Consider the following 24238-nt stretch of genomic DNA (forward strand, 5'->3'; position numbering starts at 1 on the left):
TAATAATATATTATATATAGGTACTGTATAACTACGTGGCGTATTTCCAAACTATACATAGCCAGAACGCAACCATAGGAAACTGCTCGTGTATACTTTGTAATGCTGTTTTTAAGTTTGTTATAACAATATATACACGAATTTTGCGTACTGATCGTGTATACTTTGTAACGCGGATGCTTGCTTCTTCGTTCCAAACTATACACGATCAGTACGCAAAACATGTATAACTAAATATAGCTACTACACAACTTACGCTTGAGCGAAATAATAAATATATAGGCAATCTAAGACTTGTACAGCTATATCTATCTACTTTTATTCTTCTTGATTGATTCAGTAAAATATGGAATAAAAATTTAAAATATTATTAGGTAAGCTTAGAAAAATAAATAGGTAACTTATATAAGGGTTACCTATAGGTTAGGTTAGGTTCGTGTTTTTTTTAACTACACAAAAATAGGAGCCCCGCGAAGCGGGGCTCCGTCGGTCGCCTCGCAACCGTCTTCTTCTGGACTTATTAGATTCTTACATTTTAGCACTACGTATTGTCAATTGTAAGTCGTGCAGTATAGTCGGGAACGAAGACACAAGCATCCTCGATACAAAAAATATACGATCAGTACGTAACATTATATACACAATACACATGCATTTTAATAATAGATTTCAAAACAGCAATACAATAATATAAACGCGAGCAATGGAAAGACGCCGCGCTTACTCCGAAACATACACGATTAGTCCGCATGCGTACTGGCGCTGTATATTTTGGAGCTTCACTACAAAATATACGCGAGTATTTGCGTACTACTGCTGTATAGATTGGAGGAACTTTGTAAAAAAGTTATTTCCAAACTATACGTGATTAGTTTCACACCGTTGCGTACTGGCCTTGTATAGTTTGGAAAGACGCAACTACGTGTATGTAAGACTTTATATACCTACAAGTCCAGAAATGAATTCGGTAGGTAATAAAAAGGTAATAATAAATGATGACTGTTCTATGAAATTAAAAGTGGTGTGTATGGAGATTTCAGATTACCCTATTTAGAAGAACAGTTGGTTTTACAGAATTATTCTTGTCTGTGTGAATATCTACTTAATACTGCGCTTTGTATAATAGCCCCAAATTATGTTTAGTTTATTACGGGACACTTATATCATAGGTAGGTATAACAATTTCACAGGTGGGTAAGTCTTTAGGTACACTAAATAGTCGGCTATTATAGACGTGAGTTCAATTTCCGCGTAATTAAGCTTTATACGAACAATGTATTATAATACACTAGCAATGCCCTGCGGCTTCACTCGCATAGATAGCGATATCGTTACAGTGAAAAGTCTACTATAGGTCGGACTATAGGTTTAATTTTTAATCACATGAAAATCACCTTTACCCCGTCCCGCACTACGGCCTTTTTTTTTGTTTTAGTGGGGAAATCTTTCATAGATACCCACGGCCTCCGGGGGAGGGGCCGTGGGTTATGACGGATTCCTACCGACCAAAACCCCACTGTGTTCCGTCAAGACGCAAATTGGTAGAATTCCTCCGTGACCCCCGCACTACGGCCTGCTCGAACAGTATACCTACTATTTTCTGTAGATTGACACTTTTAAAAATTCGTTATATCTTTTGAATGGAATATCCAATTCTTTTCATTTAAAAAGTATTTTGCTGGTATTGAAACAGTCTATAATAAAACATCATTTAATGGGATAAGGATTAATATATGTGTATGGATAACATGGTTTGATTACTGTCGGCACTTCTATTTACTTTGAAAACGTAAAAAAGTTGTTGTAGTAACATAACTACTGAAGATGGACATATGGTATCGCGGACTTTCTTGTAGATATTGATCCATTCTATAATACCGTAGAACATTTTTTTGTTCTATCTTCAATAGATTCTGCAGCGCACGCGATGACAGAAATTTTATTGAGGATTTTTTTACACCTTGGGTTACATTATTGCATTTTTGGTAAGGATCTCTAATTTTTTTGAAAATGCAATATAGCCTATGTTGCTCAGTAAAGATGCAGCTTTCTAATGGTGAAAGAATTTTTGAAATCGGTCCAGTAGTTTTTGCGTGAAAACCATACATACATACATACATACATACATACATACTTACAAACTTTTCCTCTTTATAATATTAGTATAGATAGGTATTTCTTACCATTGCGTAAATATAAGAATGACGTATATCATTAATAAATAACTTACTCGGTTGCGTTAATGCAATTTATATTATGATTAAATACAACAAGAATAGATAGACCATGCAGTTTACGAGTAGGAACATAGATAACTGAAGAACAATAACTATTAGTAAAGAAATATTTATTTTTAATTTTCACACTAATTTAGAAAAAAATAAACAGTCCCATTATTGAGTCTCTGGGTCGTCCTGACCGCTCCTAACCACAAAAAGACCTTACCTTAACGCCTTTACTGAGGGAACGAGTAAGTATAGATATTTGAGACGATGACACTTTTAGCACAAGTAGTAAACAATATTGCAGAAAATACTAAATCATTTTAGAGCATATAAAATCGCAATTTAAGCAATGAGCCATAATAAAGAATATAATGATTAATGGTACTTATTAAAAAAATTACCAACATTGACTCTTTTTGTATTCCATACATACAGTTGTATTTGTACTTACGAAAATCAAATTTGTATTTTTAATTTAAATTGAAACGCAAAAAATTAATGTAGTTTCACAGTATATCGCTAATTGCTTAAGTGTCTGCGCTTGACCTTCAATGTAATTGATTAAAAGGTTTAGAGCAGGTTTAAAAATTGTAATAAGATCAATTTTAGTAGATAACAATGCAAATGGCACCAAATATTAACTTTATAGTCACTGCAAGTTATCAAAAAAGGTTTATTACTATCTACCTATATCGATACCTGTATGCCTGTAGTTTACATACCAGATATTGATAGCTGGTTAAAATTTTTGTGGTTTCAAATGGCCATGACTATAAAGAAACAATACAAAGCGTTTCCAAAGGTACCTGTCTTTATTTGACAATGAACGCAGTTTTCCAAATGATGGTCACGATGCTTCCTTAAATTTTTTACCAACTTCTTCCTTAAATGTCCTTACAGCTCGTCCATTATATTAACTGGGTTTTTGTGTCTTCTCGTTAGTGTTACGTGTTTCTGCGTTATAAATTTGTAATGGGCCTTTGATGAAATCGTGTTGTGAGATTCCGTATGTACTAATGAGTGTAAATGAGCCGCCGCTGGCCGCAATAATCAGCTATCAGGCTATTGTTATTTGTTACGTTCACTATTTGAAAAACGTTTGGATACTTCCGATATTATGACCATTCGTGACTTCGCGCTCTGATATTTATCTCTGACATTTATGTAGAGCTTGCGAGTTTCTTTTTCGTGGAAACAGTTTATTGTTTGTGTATATCTATTGTTTAAAGCCTATTACTTTCAGACTGCACATTACTATTTTTCCGTTATTATAGAGCACGATATGTATTTAGTTATTACCAATGCATCCTGTTTGCTTTTAGTTCGTATGTCTTTGGCCATTTACGAGGGCTCATACACAATGGGATCACCCCGCATAACGGCTCGTTGAACCGTAATAATGACGCGCTACGGACTTACTACATACTAATGTAATTTAAAAAATATATAAGTCAGCGCAAGCATAACTCCAGAATTTTGTTTTTAAAATCACAATCCTAATACTTTCGTTTCTTTTTTCAGATTCCTGTCGACAGAAATGGAAAATCAAGATCCTTAGAAATACGGAACGCGTATTCCAGCGAACATTCTAAGATACGAACTTTACATTCAGCAGAATTCAAAAGTTTGTTTACAGCAGACAGACTAAGAAACGACGATGAAAAAATTAAAAATGAAATAAAGGATAAATTATATTATAAGCCGTATACATCCCTCATTCCGAAAATAAATTTAAAAATGGAGAAGGTTGTAGACAGAAATCCTAGAATTCTTGATTTGCGTGAGAGATTGAATGAGATAACTAAAAAACAAGATCGCAATGTAGATAAAAAGACGAAGAGCCTTATTAATGATATAACTCAGCAGCTGGTGGAAGATAAAGAAGGGGATGAATCTGGACCTTACAGTTTATTATTTGATCTTCATAATCCACCCTCTTCATCAAACCAAAATATTATAGAAACAGATAGAAATAGCGACAGAGAGCAAATTGATGACATTGAAATGAGCTCACGAAATTCTAAAAGACATCCAAATTCAGATGCAGTACTTGAAAGACTACCCAACGTTTTACATTTTGATAATAAACCAATGAAAGAATTTGAATATTCATGTGAAAAAGAATTCAATTGTTTGCCTAAAAAAACTTTTAGCACACATTCTAGATCTGATCTTTGTCTACAATTAAAATCACACAATATGTATTCACGAAATCACGAAACGAATTTAAGTCCGAACGATAATTCGATGACTAGAACTAACGAAGAAAATTCTTTGGATGATAGTTTAGGCATTTTAACTCCAGACCAGATGGATGACATTTGCTACTTAGAAAATGCCTTTTCTCCTACTGTAGAAGGTTTGCCAATATTTTGTGATAATAATGACTACAAAGTTTCTCCAGATAATGGCGACACTCCTTCAACTGATAAGACTGAAACAAATTCTGCAGCATCAACAATACAAAATGACGGTTATGAAAATAAGCTTAATGTTAAGAAAAATAACGTTGTTACAAAACCGTTTGCCCCAATTGCTACTATGGATGCACTAGAAATAAATTCCACTGAAGACAGAGTATTTTTGTCTTATTCTAACAATTTATTTGATAAATCTGTGAGTAATTCAACGCAGAACCCATTCAGTCAAGATGAATTTTCATCCCAGGAAACAGAATTGTGCCAAGATGACTCTGTATCAAACATTATTGAAGACGAATTTTTGCCTTCTATACATGGTAGTATTTTAGAACCTGCAAGTTCTATGGCGGATACAACTGTAAATTTAGAAATCCCTTTAGATGGTAAACATGGTATGCCTATAATCACAAACAGAATTGAACAAACTCCATCACCCGAGGATTTACCTCTAGATAATTCTGATATAAATGGTGAAATAAGTACTTATTCACAATTTTCAGCATCAACACTACATGATTCACAAACATATTCCGATAGTAAGAGTAATGATTACCCGAAATCAATGGAAACTTCCAAGGTATCTAATAGTTTTATAACCAGTATTACAAGTATAACAAGTTTAGATGGATACCAAGGAGACGGTGAAATGTCTAGACCAGTCAGTAGAAGTGCAGAGCATAATTCTGGTCCACGTGAAGATGCTATCGAAATGGATTGGCAGAATGTACCCGTGCCAAGAAGAGTTGATCCTATGACCGATTCGGACTTTTTTACGGAAAGTGACGCTGATGGTTTAGACGATCACATGCAGCGAGGTGATAGACGGGCTCAAGTAATAGATGGCGCTTTATATGGCGGTAAAAATAAAAAAACCAACCCACCTTTGATGGTGAACAGAAGCGAGGATTCATGTATGGAATCTAGTGGAGTGTACACAGATTTTGAAAATCATCGATCTTCACCCGTATTTTTACATGTCATCAATGATATGTCTCCGGCATCTACAATATCAAGTAGGTCAGACTGTAGTCAAAAGAATATAGAGCTTGATAAAAATACTATGTATTTTACACCTTTAGAAAATCCATCTGAAGAAAAAGAAACCAACATCATGTGTATTTTGGATGATGATGAAACTCCTAAAAATACAAGTAAACGAAATTCTATTAACAGTGAAAAAAGTGTAAAGTGTTGTGAGAAAAATAAGGAAGAAAAAAGGAGTTTTACTTTAAAGAAATATAAAATGCCTAAACGTGACGTACCAAGCAAACTCAAAACGATGCTTCAGAGTAGAAAGAACGACGCAGACAACAGCGTACAAAGCAGTCCTAAGGCGGTCAAGAAACCAGAGAGGCGGGAGAGCTTTATAAAGAAGAATATAATTGATACTAAAAATGAATTTAAAATTAAATCTTACAAAGACATCAAGTCCAAGGTTGATTGCTCTTTTTCTTTACAACGCTCTCAAACCTCTTGCAGTGTAACCAGGCTGATGAACTCTAAATCAACAAGTTCCAACACAAAACCTAAAAGGTGAGATAATTTTATTTTATATGTTTTTTGTCAACTTATTCAATACTTTTCTAAACCTGAATTTTAAACCTTGATACAAATTTCAAGAAGTTAGTAGTCAAAACTACTTATTCTAAAATATTATGTTTCTCCTTTTCGTGTGTGTCAAACATGCCTTGTCTTCTTTTTAGATCTAAATATTTATACCAAGATTTATACATTAGAATTACGCATAGCAAATACCATGATACACACGTTAAAGTTTATTTACTCATTGGAGTATTTGCTATGAATTATTTGAAAGGCTACAATTATTATTATAATAATGTTGACACTTATCGCGATTTTTAAAGCGATGTTAATTTCAAAAACTTTCAAACATATTTTATTCGACATTAATAAATTACCAATAAGAACCCCTATAAATATTTACCCATATTTAATTGAGAATGAAGATCGGTGTCTCCATCTATACGTTCCTTGTTGTAGTTAACATTTTCTAATAAATTAAATTTTTAAAAAGAAGTTCACAAATGTTCACACATACAATATTTTAATTACCAATAGGACGATATAATTATTTATCCATGTTATTGACAACGCAGGCCACTCTTCTTCTTCGACCGGGCATAACATAATATTCTCAATTATAATAATACAAAGATTATAAAGAAAAATTTAAGATATAACATTTTGCAGTCGACACATGCGTATGCGTATGGACTTGGGGTCGGCGAACGGGAGCGGCAAGAGCAGTCTGCACAGCTCCCAGAGCGACATCAGCGCCACGAGCACACCAGGGGTGAAACATACGTCCAGTCGCTTCCCCTTACTAAGTAAGTACTTTTGTCTTTTATAGTAGCTTCATATTGTAATAGAATTTTCAAGGAAACGCGGGTCCCATGACGAATTGAAGTTGAAAAATTGGAACGCCTGTAGAATTGTAATAGCAAATTCTACTTGAGAAAACAATGTTTAATTTTTTATGGACGTGTGTTGTTGCGTTCGATTTTGATATCATTTAATTAGTATAACAAATATAATCTACGCATATCTACTTTATTAATTATTAAAAATAGACTAGATGGACTAGATTTTTTATCCTTTTCAACGTGTTAGTTGCCTGTCATTTGAAATTTTACTAGAGACTTTTCTATAATTTTATTGAGTAATCATCATTAATTAGACGTACATATTAAAACCAAGGATGGAAACATGGATGGTCGATTGAATATTATATACCGAAATTATTATGAATATGAATATTAATTTTTAATTTTGATATTCTTAAAGAGTTAGTAAGATTTATGTTTTATTGCACGCCTCATAAGCGAAGCGTTGAGGTGGGTACTACTGTCACTTCGCGCAAAACATCTGATTTTTCAAACTTAAAATGTCTTTATGTATCATAAATTGCACTTGTAAGATAATACATACACACACATATTAAGAAAAAACACTATTTTTAACATTCATGATATTTTTGATGTCATTTTTGTTATTTAAACTAGTTAAAAAACAGTTTAAAAAAGTTATGTCTTGGACGTCCGTGTGTCTGTATGTGCGGAGGATTTTCTTGTTAACACGATAGCGACCGAAATACTTTACTAATCGAGTCTTTTTTTTCTCTTACGCTTGAGTATGCTCAGGAATAGAACCCTTTCATTTTTCAGGGTCTGATTCGATGTGGTTTAATTGTTATTAAATAAACAAAAATTATAATTAATAAATAATTATTAAAAAAAAATTATGAGGCGTGCACTTTTGGATTTTCCAAACTATTTGTTTATTTGCAGTCAAATGGCAAAGTAGCTCGTAGAGGTTTCAAAGTTTTTACCAAGATAAAGCCATTTAACCATACCTACCAATAAATTTAAACATTGGACTTTGAAAATTCTAAAACAATAAACGATTTATTCATACTCTAAGATTTATTCTCTATGAAAGCTCAGTTATTGGCCATAATATTATCAATTAACATTAAATACACTCAGTTTGATGGATTTTTTTATGAAATTTTATATGTATCCTAAATGGACTAATTCTGTAATTCATGAATATCTGGCAGAACAACGTTTACCGGACTAAGAAGTTATTTCTTTTTGTTTAAGAACTTAATAAATGTAAAAGAGTGTTAATGGATACTGTCACTTATTAACATAATAATTAATATCCATAGCAATTTATAAATTGACTTTTAATGTAGGTCTCAACATATATTTTTTAACAGTGTTAAGTATAGGGTGCATTGAGATTACTCCAAATTAAGGTGTAAATTCAATAGTGTGAAATTAATACGTACCTAGTGATTAAGAAAAGATGAATGTATTATCATCAAACTTGTATATTTTAATAGCTTCACGGTAGGTACTTATAATAAAGCAATAAGTACTCTAAAGTGATATTCACATTTTGCAGAAATTACTACACATCTACCTATCTCTTATATATAAAATTCTCGTGTCACAATGTTAGTCTGCATACTCCTCCGAAACGGGTGGACCGATTCTCATGAAATTTTCTGTGCATATCGGGTAAGTCTGAGAATCGGCCAACATCTATTTTTCATATGTACCACGGGCGAAGCCGGGGCGGACCGCTAGTATTTTTAGGGTTCCGTACCTCAAAAGGAAAAAACGGAACCCTTATAGGATCACTTTGTTGTCCGTCCGTCCGTCTGTCAAGACCCTTTTTCTCAGGAACGCGTGGAGGTATGAAGCTGAAATTTATATCAATTACTCAGGTCTACTGTCCCTTGAAGCTGTGAAAAAATCAAACTTCTAAGCCAACGCAATCAAAAGATACAGCCGTTTATGCCGCAAATTTTCGACACTTGCAAGGGAATCAAAACCTACAGGGTGCTTCCCGTGAACTCAGAATCTTGAAATTTGGTACGAAGCAACGTCTTATAGCATAGATAAAGGAAAAATTACGAAAACCATAAATTTTTAGTTACATCACATAATATATATATTTTTTTAATAATTTTAAACTTACTACCCATTTCCTCATAAACGCGTAGAGGTATTAAATTGAAATTCATACCAAATACTCAGGTCTATAATACCTTTACTTAAGCTGTAACAAACCTTGCAGGTTTGTACGGAACCCTCGGTGCGCGAGTCCGACTCGCACTTGGCCGGTTTTTATAATATATAATGGCTATCTCATTATGATTTGTTATTCAACATTCAAGTAACGCTAGTTACTAGTTAATAGTTATTAATCTATGGTCAAAGGGGATTCATCTTCTTCTTCTTATATATAAAATTCTCGTGCCACAATGTTAGTCTGCATACTCCTCCGAAACGGGTGGACCGATTCTCATGAAATTTTCTGTGTATATCGGGTAAGTCTGAGAATCGGCCAACATCTATTTTTCATATGTACCACGGGCGAAGCCGGGGCGGACCGCTAGTATTTTTATAATATAATGGCTATCTCATTATGATTTGTTATTCAAGTAACGCTAGTTACTAGTTATTAATCTATGGTCAAAGGGGATTCAATACAGAAGTAAATTTAACAAATATAAACACCCTTCTTATTAGTAAAGTCAACCACGCAACGTCGCATATTTTTAAATAACATATTTTTTATTGTTAATTGTACATCAATGTACCTATAGCTTACCTATAGATATAATTAAAAAAAATCGCAAGATAAGTACGATAATTTCATGTCCATGTTGCAGTCTTTTTTTTAATAATATTTGAAAAGAACAATACATAATCGAACGTTTTGAAGTCGTCATGTTTTTAACTTTTTAACGTCATCTATCTCAAAACACTTGGGTTATCAAGACGAATCTACTATATCTAAATACTATAAATCCGTTCAGTGGTATGGAAGATATGATATAATAAATAATGTACATACGCGATATGACCGAAAAACATTAACCCTTCAATGAACCGAAAAACATTAACCCTTAATATCTAGGTACTGAAGTAGAGCTTATACTGCCTGTAGTATATGTATTGAGATAAATAATCACGATTGGGATTAGAACAACTGAAATTTTTGCAGGAACGCAAAAAAACATCTTTGCTAAAATGCGAACATAGCTAAATTGTCATTATTTAATAATGTAGAGTTATTACTCTATAATTATAATATATTATTAATCTATGAATAGTGACAATATTATACAAAATCCCGAAATAGAACTTATACTGCGTCTAATATGTATTTTAAGATAAATATGTAATCAGGATTGGTATTACAATATCTAACTGAGTATTTTTCATGAAGGCAAAAAATATATTTGCTAAAATTTTGACAGACTATTTTTTACTATTTTATTGTTATGTCTACTACAAGATAGAAATAAAAATGTGTTCTTTGCTAGAGTAAAAAATACTGCTAACATTTCTCTCGGCAAAATAGAAACAAGTTTATAATACCAACTTCAAACATAGTACAGTTATATTGTAGATCACAACATTTTAAAGGTAGTATATGGGAAAAACCAGCAAAATATACATCTTTTATGCGAATAGTATATTACATATGTATGTTTTCGATTGTGAAACGTCTTATAATAATGGAAAATGAATATAATATCTTTGCTTTGGACCCAAATTATGTATCTAATAATATAGCTAGAGAGCTAGCGCAAAGCTACCTGTATGTATTTGACCAGACCTGGATTTTTGTGTGTTGATTCCCCTATACCTACTATACATGAGATGAGGAGTCACTAAGCCCAGAGTGATGGACGGGGCGCGCGCTCAGGTAAGACAGGTGGAAATTTTTGGCGAACTTTGAAACCATTTGACCACGTCTGCCATTTTGATATTTGAAAATAGATTATTATTACTATCGGAAAATAACAATGGCAGACCATTATCACGCGGATAACATTCTGGCAGACACTTATGAAAGTGCTGAAAAAAATACAATTTTGAAAGTATTTGACCAGATCTGCCATTCATATATTTTATTTATTAGGGTCTTAAAAACTTATTTTCGAAACGGCAGAAATTTTCATTGCGTACAGACTTCAGCAGACAACAAAACTTTACAGACTTCAGCAGTCAACAAGACTTAGCTTCTACATGGTCAGATGTATATATATGTATTACGTTCCCTGACCTTACATCAATGATTTACTTTATTAATGTTTTTATGGTCATTTACATTTAATTTTGAAAACTATGGAATAAAATTTATAAATTTGATGATACAAAACTAAATACATTTGTAAAGAATCTCAAATATAAAGTTGTGTTGCAAATAACAAATCATCATTTAAATATTTAGTTTATTTCTTTATTTAAGAAACAATTAACAATTACAAAACAACATTAAAGAAAACGCATGCATTTATTGAAATGTTCATTCATCATCACTATCGTATGGCGTTGTGTGACTCGTCTTCATAATCCATTGAATCGGATTCTGTAAAAGTAAAACGTAAATTATATAATAAAAGAAATGAGTAAAGTCAAAAATAATTATTAAAGAGTTAATCTGTAATCATTATAAACTTACCTAGTAAGGCAATATGCCTTTGATGTCGCACGATGCCGCCGCGCCGCCAGTGTAGGTACTTCTGCTGCTACATGAAAATATGCTACAGTTGCAACAAATGGGAAATAAAACAATTGTGATTATTACTATTATGATGTAATCATTTATTCATATGTACATTCAAAATAATTGAGATTATTAAATCTGATGTAATTATTTTTTCATAAATAGTTATATAATTATTATTAATTACATAATATATTGCACTGTGAAATATTTACGTATCACTTTATTTTTGATGTTCTTAATTGTCTTTTATAAAATTTAAGTGACGCATTCGCATTGGGATCAACAATCCGATAAGAAAAGAATGGAGACAACATATACATAGCTTTGATTTCAATTCTACAGATACAAAATAATAAAATATACAATCTATCTAAAATGATACAACGGATGTTTCCTGCGTTTTCTCGTCAAAATACCGAAACAACGTAATTATTGTATAGTAGTTAGTAGTAGTTGGGCGTGAAAGTAAAAAAACAAATGAAAAGTGTTTTCCATATGATTATTTATTAAATTTACGCGATTAAGAATAATTTCAACGATACAATTTAGTAGGTAACCGAGAATTCAGAGAAGGATTAAAGAAAATACCTGCCTGATCATTTTATCAAACTTTAAAAGAATTATGGTTATTTCGCATCACTCGGTTTATTAGTTTGGTAATAATTATTAAAGGTAGTTACAACCCTAGCCATTGAGTCGAACGGTAGGCAACACAATATCGACTTTGTGCGGGTACATATGGTACCTACATTTATGCTTGCTGTGAAGCGTAATTATTATTATTAGGATTTTTTAGGCTATTTATAGCGTAGTAATTTTCACTTTTGCATGGAAGTGATGTATCTGCTAGTATCTAATCTGTACTGAAAACATCTGGCAATAACCGTTAGAGTGGGAACCGAAAAGAGCCCTCTCAGGTATAAAACCTAGACTATTTGAATGCTAGTAACTATATAAAATAAAAATACTATAGGCTAGAGTGAGAATAATTTTGATATATATGGAAAAAAATAGCTACAGAGATAGTACTGTATGCATAGATCTGACCATGTAGTAGCTAGTTTTTGTTGTCTGCTGAAGTCGCAATGAAAATTTCTGCCGTTTCGAAAATAAGTTTTTAAGACCCTAATAAATAAAATATATGAATGGCAGATCTGGTCAAATACTTTCAAAATTGTATTTTTTTCAACACTTTCATAAGTGTCTGCCAGAATGTTATCCGCGTGATAATGGTCTGCCATTGTTATTTTCCGATAGTAAAAATAATCTATTTTCAAATATCAAAATGGCAGACGTGGTCAAATGGTTTCAAAGTTCGCCAAAAATTTCCACCTGTCTTACCTGAGCGCGCGCCCCGTCCACCACTCTGGGCTTAGTGACTCCTCATCTCATGTATAGTAGGTATAGGGGAATCAACACACAAAAATCCAGGTCTGGTCAAATACATACAGGTAGCTTTGCGCTAGCTCTCTAGCTATATTATTAGATACATAATTTGGGTCCAAAGCAAAGATATTATATTCATTTTCCATTATTATAAGACGTTTCACAATCGAAAACATACATATGTAATATACTATTCGCATAAAAGATGTATATTTTGCTGGTTTTTCCCATATACTACCTTTAAAATGTTGTGATCTACAATATAACTGTACTATGTTTGAAGTTGGTATTATAAACTTGTTTCTATTTTGCCGAGAGAAATGTTAGCAGTATTTTTTACTCTAGCAAAGAACACATTTTTATTTCTATCTTGTAGTAGACATAACAATAAAATAGTAAAAAATAGTCTGTCAAAATTTTAGCAAATATATTTTTTGCCTTCATGAAAAATATTCAGTTAGATATTGTAATACCAATCCTGATTACATATTTATCTTAAAATACATATTAGACGCAGTATAAGTTCTATTTCGGGATTTTGTATAATATTGTCACTATTCATAGATTAATAATATATTATAATTATAGAGTAATAACTCTACATTATTAAATAATGACAATTTAGCTATGTTCGCATTTTAGCAAAGATGTTTTTTTGCGTTCCTGCAAAAATTTCAGTTGTTCTAATCCCAATCGTGATTATTTATCTCAATACATATACTACAGGCAGTATAAGCTCTACTTCAGTACCTAGATATTTTGTATTATTTTGTCACAGTAACTCTACTTTTTAAATAATGACAAATTAGTTGTGTTCAAATTTTAGCAAAGATATTTTTGCGTTCCTGCAAAATATTCAGTTGTTCTAATCCCAATTGGGTATTACACGCAATATTTAAGGCTTATACATGCGCTAATAACCTTGACCATACTTGACGGATCTCAAACCTCTCCCGCTGCACCTTCTTTTTTCCTCGCATTTTGTATTTAAAAAGATACCAATCAGTGAAACAAAAAATCCTCGTCAGGGACTGTTGTGTAACTGATAATTTATTAAACGTAAAATTTTCAGAGCTCTAAGTCAGCAGGTTACGAAGTTTATAGAGTATTTGCGGAAAAATCGATGACCACGGCACATTTTTTTTCTAGAAATCTATTAACTTTGGGAAAAATTCCTCGCGAGCAATTAAAGATCAAAGACCATCCTATTTTATATATTTTTTTCGGTATTGTGCTTTATGTTGTACCAGACTTTATAGAGGTTGAACATAGTCGAAATTGCCGGGTAACGCCTTAAGCTCTAAATCAGTATTTTGTATAACATTTTCAAGTAACTCTACTTAAAAAAATATATATAGTATATACATGTTATAATAGAGTTTTAAGCGCATTTACATATTTAAAGTTCCGCAATCGTCAGGTGATTTTTTATTGATTATATTTATGTACCTTTGTATGTTTTTTTATTTCTCTATACGGCCAAATACAACGGTAACGATTGTATTATTTATCGGGTACGTTTTTGAAATACTCTTGAAATACGTTTTTAGTCTTTACTACCTATATTCTGCTACAGTAGACCGCGGTCCACCGTAGATACATCATTTTGCATTCGTCGTCACCCCTAGGTATTGTATACCAAATCAGCTGTGGTGCATGCAATATGCATAAATCGATGTAAAAGGTCAAGACAAGCGACACGAGGAGGACCGCATGGCAACTGACATTTCCTCTCGGCTCTCGCTACTCGCTAGTCGCTACAGGCTACTTGCTAGACAAGTCGCGGAGTTGGGGAACTTGCCAGTCGCCGGTGAGACGCGACCGGCGCGCGCCGTCTGCGCCACTCTGTCGCGTATTTGACGTCACGTGCATCGCTAAAAATCAATGGTTTCCCCTCCGTCACTAAGGTTAACCGCATACCGCATTTTGAAGGAAAATGTGATCTATGCCAGTGAAGTGTCGAACAGTTAAACGACAAACGAAATATTTATAAGCAGCACGACGTGTGAACGGTTTACTTTCATACCTGTTTTTTTGAGTGGTGTCATAATTCATTTCCTATAAATTTTTCTTTCATTAATTACTTCCCGTTATAAAGTTATAAGTAGATACAATGATTTGTATCTATGCGGAAAATAATGGCGTTGTTATCATTTACATCACCTCATACAAATGCTCGCAATCACTTACTAATTTATATTTCATAATTTCGCATCACCAAACCCCTCTTTGTATCTAATAAAGCTAAAATGCAATGTGACAATGCTCATTTAAATTATTTACTAGCATTTAAATTTAATTATATTTCACTGACGTAGGTATATCATTGCCCTTCATTACTATGCACCAAGGAACAACTGATTAAACATAAACAACTCAAACTTGAATGCTTTCAACGTAAACTGGTTGTTTAATGTCTAATGAGATTCCATCGATGGCTTTAATTCCGTTACTTAACTGAACATAGATCTATTGTCTACATAGGTACCAGGTAGGCTATATTAATTAAAGTAAAATTATTAAAAGAAAAACAAAACATTTTGCTCTACCTTTACGTAGAGCATACAATTTAACGTCACTAGCTAGGTAAGACCTTTGGTGTATAGTTTATATGTTTATCTGGAAATTTTATTTATAAAAAAAGCACTTTGATGATATAATACATGTATTAGAAATTACATAAAACAAGAAGAAGGATTAGAAACATCTATAATTCTATATTTTTTATCTTGTTAAGTATTTACTGCAGTGACAGCATAAGTTTTCTTTCGGCTTACTTTAACTCAATTACGAGTGTATAAGTATAACCTTATTGCGGCAAAGTATTGTCGTTACTTAAGACACGTTTGCAAATCGTGCAACGATTAATTTACTAACTTTCTTAGTCGATGTTAATATAAATAATCAAAAGATCGCGACTGAAACGAATCGCAATAAAAAGTTCTCTACCAACCTTTCACTATATCTAGCCTCGATGATCGACACGCAAGAAGTAACTATCGCCACAGACTAATAATAATATACTACGTATACAACAGACGGTGCACTCCATACAAAAAAAGTTGCAACATGAATTTACGCAATTAAAGCGCCAGTGGGGAAATAACGTACTACGTGTTCGATTATATCTCTTAGTCTTTTGCTTTTAACACACTAGATGGCACGTTAAACACTGACTTGATGTTCTTTTCCTTCCAGAGCCACTAGATGGCACTAATGTAAATATATGTACACGTACCTTTTATTTTCAAGTCTTTGGCGTCAAGTGTCAACTGTCAACTGTCAATTTTTAATTAAACAAAGCTGACTCACAGAGTACCTACATTATTATGACTGGTATTTAGTTCAGTTTATTTACGAGATTCTGTCAAAACCAAAACGAGAAGCTTTGTTTGTTTTCGTTTTTAATTGTTGAAAAATAAGTGCTAAATATGAGTGATGGACTGTCAGGTTATGTAGAATCTAAAGGCAGAAAAACGGCAGAAAATAAGCTTTATATGGTAAACTGATATTTTCTCTGAACATAAATTTTGTAAACATGATTTTTAATGATTGGTTTAGGTATGGATTTGTAACCCAATATAAGATTGTTTTATTACAGACTTATTGCTTACGTTCGCAATAACAAATTTGTTCAAGAGAGGAGAAAGAATTAATCCATCCCAAATGTAAATACGATTCTCCACAAAAACATTGTAGACACAAGAAAGGGATTTCTACATTTGCTACTAAGAAGGATATGGGATCATGAAGGATTTCATCTGTTTTAATACCAGTAAAATGGAATGAGCGCCGTGGCCGTGACTGTGTTTGGTACATAAAGAATGACAAACATTCAACTTAAAATTATTATGAGTGCATTACGGGCAAACACACAATAAGTTGTCCTTTGACTAAGATGTACTTAATTTTAAGGAACACTAAAATGGATGGCTAGAATAGGTATAATCGCATACATAGTATTTATTTCTAGTCTGTTGTATAAATAATCAAAGACTACAAAATATATAGTGAACTATGTCTTTAATATTAATTCTACAGTTTACAGTGTAGTGTGTAATCTATTGTATGTGTGCGTCTAGAATATATAGTCCTGTTGTTCTACAGTTTAAGCAGTTCAATACAAGCTTACAGTCGAGTCAAGTGTTTCATTAACCACCAACCATTGCATGGCAACCCTGCCAGTTTTGTAAATTGTAGTCTACCTAACCTGACTGTTGGTTTTGATTTGTATCACACAAAGAATACTATACCAAATTTCAAGAAATAAGAATTAAATATTTGATCTGGGGGCACGGTAGTGCCCCCGCCAAGACAAGCCAAGCGAGGCGCACGGGCACTACCTACCTTTTCTCGAAGCGCTTCGACGTTTTTTTTGAACCCTCATAACTTGGGTTTGGATTATGCTAGATCAACAAAATTTTCGGGATATATTGTCAATAGCGGACTTATTGAACATATTAAGTTTTAATTACATTAGCTTTTATACTTCAGATTTTATTTATATCTAAAAAACGCTAATTTCGTCACTGACTCACTGATGATCATCAAAATTCTTAAGGTATTTCCTAATGTCCTAGAAAGCTGAAATTTTGTATGTAAGCTAGTATAAGCACACAAACAACAAAAAAATTATAAAACTTGTAACTTTCATCCCCCAACCCCTTAAACTAGGGGATGGGAGTTTGTATGAGACCTGTAATTTTAAATTAAATTTTGATGACGCTAGAGGTCTAATCTAATAATCTAAAACTTGGTTCCCCTAGATATATGTATATATGTATATTGTATAGGTACTCCTTGTTAAAAAAAAATTGTTACAAACAACCTACAAAAAGAAATGAAATCCCACCAAAAACATTTTCATGTAAAATGTTGCCAAGACGAGCCCATATGACTCGCACTGTCAAAAAGTTATCAGATCTCATGTAGAGCCAAGCTTCTAACACTACACGCCCTAACTCTACAAGGCCTAACTTCACAAACTCTACACCTTAGTCAAAATATGTGGCTTGGCCGTTCGTTACTACAAGAACTATTGTATAACACAAAAGTAATGAACAGTGAATTAATTTTTCACCTTACGCCGATGTGAATGTAGCGAAATGGCCAAGCCACATATTTTGACTAACGTGTAGAGTTTGTGAAGTTAGGCCTTGTAGAGTTAGGGCGTGTAGTGTTAGAAGCTTCGCTCTACATGAGATCTGATAACTTTTTGACAGTGCGAGTCATATGGGCTCGTCTTGGCAACATTTTACATGAAAATGTTTTTGGTGGGATTAACTTTTACTAATATACAGGAGCTTATACATCAAACAAGACCAAAGCAGGGCTTTGGAGAAAGTGTGTATGGACAAAGACCACAATACATATGGTGCGGACAACTGCATGAAAAGCATGCAGTAAGGGACATTAAGTAAATAAATAAATAAAACACATTTATTGTCAAGATCACAACACGAGATACATATTTTATAAACGAAGGAAAAACAAAAAGAAATAAAAAGAAAAATAATTAAATAAAAATAATCTTATTCCTAAGAACTGTAATGTGGCAGTGAGTGACCTGACAAATGGAGCCAACTCAGTATATGATGGCAAGGTGATTAATACCTCACCACCACTGATTTTCAGTGACCCCAAGTGACTATTGGAGTTTCAGTCTAGAATTGTATATAATGATAATTTAACATGAGTATATTACCTATGTGAAAGATATATTTCTATTAATATCATAAATACTAATAAATAAATACATCAGTTAAAACATGATATACATATATATACATATATATATTATGTATAGGTAGATATAATATCAGTATGTAATTATGTATATACTTAATGTAAATAAATAAAATTATGTATATGTTACCGGAAATGTATGAAATCAAGGAATTGTATACAAATCCTAGTGGTCTAAGATCCGAATATAAGTCGAAATGCAACGGCGTGATAATAGAGTGAGACCAATTTTATAATAAATTAAGTGTATTAAAAATGGTTTGACTGGAAAAATCCTGGACAGGATATTTTTTATTAATTATTAAAAAAAAATTATTTTCATTTTTTATTAATTGCAGTTTCGAGATAATAAAACAAACGTTATTTGAAGACTTTTTAACGAATGGGTCTCAAACTAATAGGAAATGTGTACAATGCCGATGCCACTTGGGAAATGTATAAAATATTGTTTAATAAACTATTTAATGCATACATATCCTAGTAAATGTATAATCTTCCTTGGAATTATATATAATTCCAATATCGTATTAGGAAATGTATATAAAGTAAATGATTTCTGTAATAAAACACGTTGTTATTTTTTTTTTATTATACTTAGCACTTATTGAGACAATCGGGTAACAGTCTTACCGTAAAATAATAATAATATGTTCATATTATCTTACTAATTAACATTTCTTAAATCAACTTATATTCAATCAAATCAAATTTTCATTTATTTAAGGGTGCTATTACCGATTTTTAACAAAAAACGCTATTTTACGGTACCATTTTAACTCAAAGCAATTACACGTGAGAACAAAGTAATAATATATTAATTTAAAGATAATATATTCAGATCTACGATCATCTTATAAAAATTGTACGACGTCATACAAAATGGTCGCTGAAATACGATTTTCCCAGCACAATGATCGCATAAAATGCAAAAAAAAATGGGGTCTAAAACGGTACAATTTTAAGAAAATTAAAAGCCTAATCTATCTTCTTACCTATAAATTATTGAGGGATATATTATAGTCCTTTATAGATTCTGATAATTTTTTTTGTATCTAAATCAAAATTTTATTTCAAAAATTTATTAGCTAAATTAAAAATACTTCTTGATTTCTTCATACATTTTGCTCTCGCGGGTCGTCAGACCGCGCTCAGAAGCGCTCTTGGAAGGACGGGTGTATCGCTCCTTGTCCCAAAAATAAAACGAATTAGAAAAAGATTATTGTGCGTGCACTGTCGTTTTCGTGATTTGAAATATTTGATACTTTTCAGATGCTCTTTTTTATGGGTTGTTGAATAGATTGGTGGGGTAAAACAATTCAAGATGGCGTCGACGAAAATTTGACTTTTTTTCGTGATGGGTGTCATTTTCAAAGTTTTTGGGGTAGCTATTAACGAATATGAGGTCAAAACTGAAATCCAAGATGGCGCCGACAAAAATTGTACATCTTTTCGTCATGGGTGTCATTTTCATGGTTTTTGGGGTAGCTATTGACCAATATGAGGTCAAAACTAAAATCCAAGATGGCGCCGACGAAAAATTTGACATATTTTCGTCATGGGTGTCATTTTCATAGTTTTTGGGGTAGCTTTAACGAATATGAGGTCAAAACTGAAATCCAAGATGGCGCCGACGAAAATTGTACATCTTTTCGTCATGGGTGTCATTTTCATTGTTTTTGGGGTAGCTATTAACCAATATGAGGTCAAAACTAAAATCCAAGATGGCGCCGACGAAAAATTTGACTTTTTTTTTGGTGATGGGTGTCATTTTCATGGTTTTTGGGGTAGCTATTAACGAATATGAGGTCAAAACTCTAATCCAAGATGGCGCCGACAAAACTTTTACATCTTTTCGTCATGGGTATCATTTTCATGGTTTTTGGGGTAGCTATTAACCAATATGAGGTTAAAACTGAATTCCAAGATGGCGCCGACGAAAATTGTACATCTTTTCGTTATGGGTGTCATTTTCATGGTTTTTGGGGTAGCTATTAACCAGTTTGAGGTCAAAACTAAAATCCAAGATGGCGCCGACGAAAAATTTTACATCTTTTCATCATGGGTGTCATTTTCATGGTTTTTGGGGTAGCTATTAACGAATATGAGGTCAAAACTATAATCCAAGATGGCGCTGACGAAAATGACACCCGTGATGAAAAGATGTAAAATTTTCGTCAGCGCCATCTTCGATTTTAGTTTTGACCTCATATTGATTAATAGCTACCCCAAAAACCATGAAAATGACACCCGTGTCGAAAAGATGTAAAATTTTCGTCGGCGCCATCTTGGATTTTAGTTTTGACCTCATATTGGTTAATAGATACCCCAATAACCATGAAAATGACACCCATGACGAAAATATGTAAAATTTTCGTCCGCGCCATCTTGGATTTTAGTTTTAACCTCATATTGGTTAATAGCTACCCCAAAAACCATGAAAATGACACCCGTGTCGAAAAGATGTAAAATTTTCATCGGCGCCATCTTGGATTTTAGTTTTGACCTCGTATTGGTTAATAGATACCCCAATTACCATGAAAATGACACCCATGACGAAAATATGTAAAATTTTCGTCCGCGCCATCTTGGATTTTAGTTTTGACCTCATATTGGTTAATAGCTACCCCAAAAACCATGAAAATGACACCCATGACGAAATGATGTCAAATTTTCGTCGGCGCCATTTTGGATTTGACCTCATATTGTTTAATAGCTACTCCAACTCCTTGAAAATGACACCCATGACGAAAAGATTTCAAATTTTCGTCGGCGCCATCTTGGATTTTAGTTTTGACCTCATATTGGTTAATAGCTACCCCAAAAACCACCCACATTTGCAAATGTGTTTGCTACTTAGGAAAAGTTCAGATTTAAAGATATAGATAATGTGACGAATTTAATTTATTTAATTCCGACTGTTTCTCGGAATAACATACCTACATTTACTAAGAATTGCATACAATGCCGGGTTTAATATATTGCCGGTAACATAATATTATGTATGATAATAATTCTTAAAAAAATATTTTATATATTTCTTAAAAAGCTTCGATATTGTATACAATAATACAATTCATATTCAAATTGTTGTAAAATAGTCCCACTTTTTTAAGTTGGTTGAATACACTAAAATACTTATAAGGATCGTACCTACTAATAAAAGTAACAAAATGAATTTTTTAAAGTTCCCAGTAATCTTCTGGAATCAATTTCAATAAAAATATAAAAAAAAATATATCAAGTATGAAAATGGTCTATAAAATGGATTGCGCTATGTTTACGTGAGCGTGATGTCCCGCGAACCACGTTGCGACGTTAAATACCTAAATTTGAGTAACGCAGATTTGTGACAGCGCTGCAGCGTCCTTAAGGTAATCAGTCCCCTCGTCCTGCTGTCCCCGTGTACATGTCGCAGTTGGATTATATAATCCGCCGTATTACAAACGGCCGGCATTTTGTAATATGCCGAAATTCGTCTTTTTCAAACATTCTACAAAAAGACGGTCGCGAGCCGACGGAGCCCCACTTCGTGGGGCTCCTATTTCTGTATAGTTCTAAAAAACACGAACCTAACCTAACCCACCCCCTTATCCAAACCAAAAAATTCTGATTACGAATTTTCGGCATATTACAAAATGCCGGCCGTTTGTAATTCGGCGGATTATACAATCCGATTGCGACATACATACCCCTCGTCCCGCGTACCTTCCAATATCTTAGATGTTTTACATTTCCGTCTGTTAGTTAGGAAATGTATGGATTTCCTAGGAAATGTGTACTATAAAATAATTTATTTCACACATTTCCATGCGATTTTAGGAATTACATACGTTTCCGTTAACATATACATACTTACAATGTTTATAATTATAATGATAAATAGGCAGAAAATAACGGTCTATATAATGTTATGTTATATTATAACCAGTAAATAAAATAAATATTTAATTAAAGTTTATGTGTAAACTGTAATTCGATACAAATGCAGGGTTAGAACAGGATTTTAAAATATGTCTCCGGTATTGGAAACGAAAATTATTAATATTTGTCAAACTGGTTAAATGGTGGTGGAATATTGTTCCAACACTTATGGCTCTTTCAATTTATGCGTTTCGTATCGGACCGCTAGTCGCTACAGTGCCGAAGCTGTGCGTTTGTCGTACGGCGCACGGCCGGTCGTTTGTTTTCATACAAAATGCACGGTGCGGCAACAGCGCGGCGTCCGTACCGCGAACGCTCGACAGCAGGACGGCAATCTACAGATCACCCATATTTGGCAATCTCGCTTCACCTAATGGCCTTGTCTGTTCAAGCCGAAATGAATTAATTACCTACTGCAAAAATTAAATAATTTAGATTACCTGGAAAAGACAAGGAAAATAAACTTTAAACAAGTGTTCGACCGATTATTACCAAGTAGGTAAATAAATTAATGACAAGACAAGGTAATTAATGCTAATAATTTCCTAAAGAAAACATTTTTTTTCAAAATTTTCACATAATAGGTACTAGTACCTAACTAGACTCAAAAGTTTATGATAAGTCAATGAATGATAAATAGAATATGTTTAAGTAAAATGAAGTAGTTTATTTTACAATAAATTAATCTTATAAATTACCAACTTTCATTCTACGGCTTCAACCGTGTGCCTTATTCAATCCCTGTTCCTACACCTTGAATCCAACTAATATTTATGCAACAAAATTGAGATGTCCTTTTTCAACGTAGGTATGTACCGTGTATGTATATCGAAATTTCCGTCAAAATCGGTTCAGACGCGTGCGGGAATACCTATTTTCTCGTGGTCCCACTATTTTCTATTTTGTCCTACTATGACGGAGTAACTTTCGTATTTATCTACAAAACAGAAATGATTTGATTGTTTGTTTGTTTGTATTGGATAGGATCCGAAACTACTGGATTGATTTGAAAAATTATTTCACCATTCGAAGCAAAAATTATACCTACCTGATGAACATAGGCTACTTTTTATAACGGGAAAATACTTCATTCTTATGGGAATCGATGTCGAAATATTTAATTTTAGGCGCATAAATAAAAAAAACGCAAAGGATCATTCAAAACCTTTTCTACGGTTTAAATCTCAAAACTTTTTGGTTCATACTTCATATAAAGGTAATCTGATAGGATTATTTAGAAAATAAAACAAGATGACGTAGGTAGGTATTTAACTTTAGTTTCGATTTATTATCATTATGATGATTTCTTGATATTCTTAACGACGCGGTTGGCGCAGAGGTAAAGTAACTGCCTACTGAGCTGACGGTCCCGGGTTCGATCCCCGGTCAGGGCAAATATTTGTGTGATGAACTTGATTATGTGTTTTTGGGTCTGGGTGTTATCTATATAACTATGTATTTATAAAATATTAAATTATATTTATC

The 24238-nt window shown here is 33.0% G+C and overlaps 1 protein-coding gene and 1 long non-coding RNA gene across 2 annotated transcripts in view; both read left to right on the plus strand.

The window, feature by feature from the left end:
• toc (toucan) overlaps positions 1-24238 on the plus strand; it is a 91115-nt gene that overhangs the window by 16236 nt on the left and 50641 nt on the right. The window contains exons 2-3 of the mRNA XM_090120497.1: positions 3747-6178; positions 6857-6993. Of these exons, the coding sequence (XP_089976623.1) occupies positions 3747-6178; positions 6857-6993 (2569 nt within the window). The remainder of the gene's footprint in view (positions 1-3746; positions 6179-6856; positions 6994-24238) is intronic.
• LOC149908921 (uncharacterized) lies at positions 16392-17225 on the plus strand. Its single transcript, XR_016458657.1, has 2 exons — positions 16392-16587; positions 16689-17225. It is a non-coding gene; the product is annotated as an uncharacterized LOC149908921 (long non-coding RNA).

Source organism: Colias eurytheme, chromosome 4, assembly GCF_061535395.1.
Source record: "Colias eurytheme isolate Ceu_HAF_F1 chromosome 4, ilColEury1 Martin Lab GWU primary, whole genome shotgun sequence".
Taxonomy (NCBI): domain Eukaryota; kingdom Metazoa; phylum Arthropoda; class Insecta; order Lepidoptera; family Pieridae; genus Colias; species Colias eurytheme.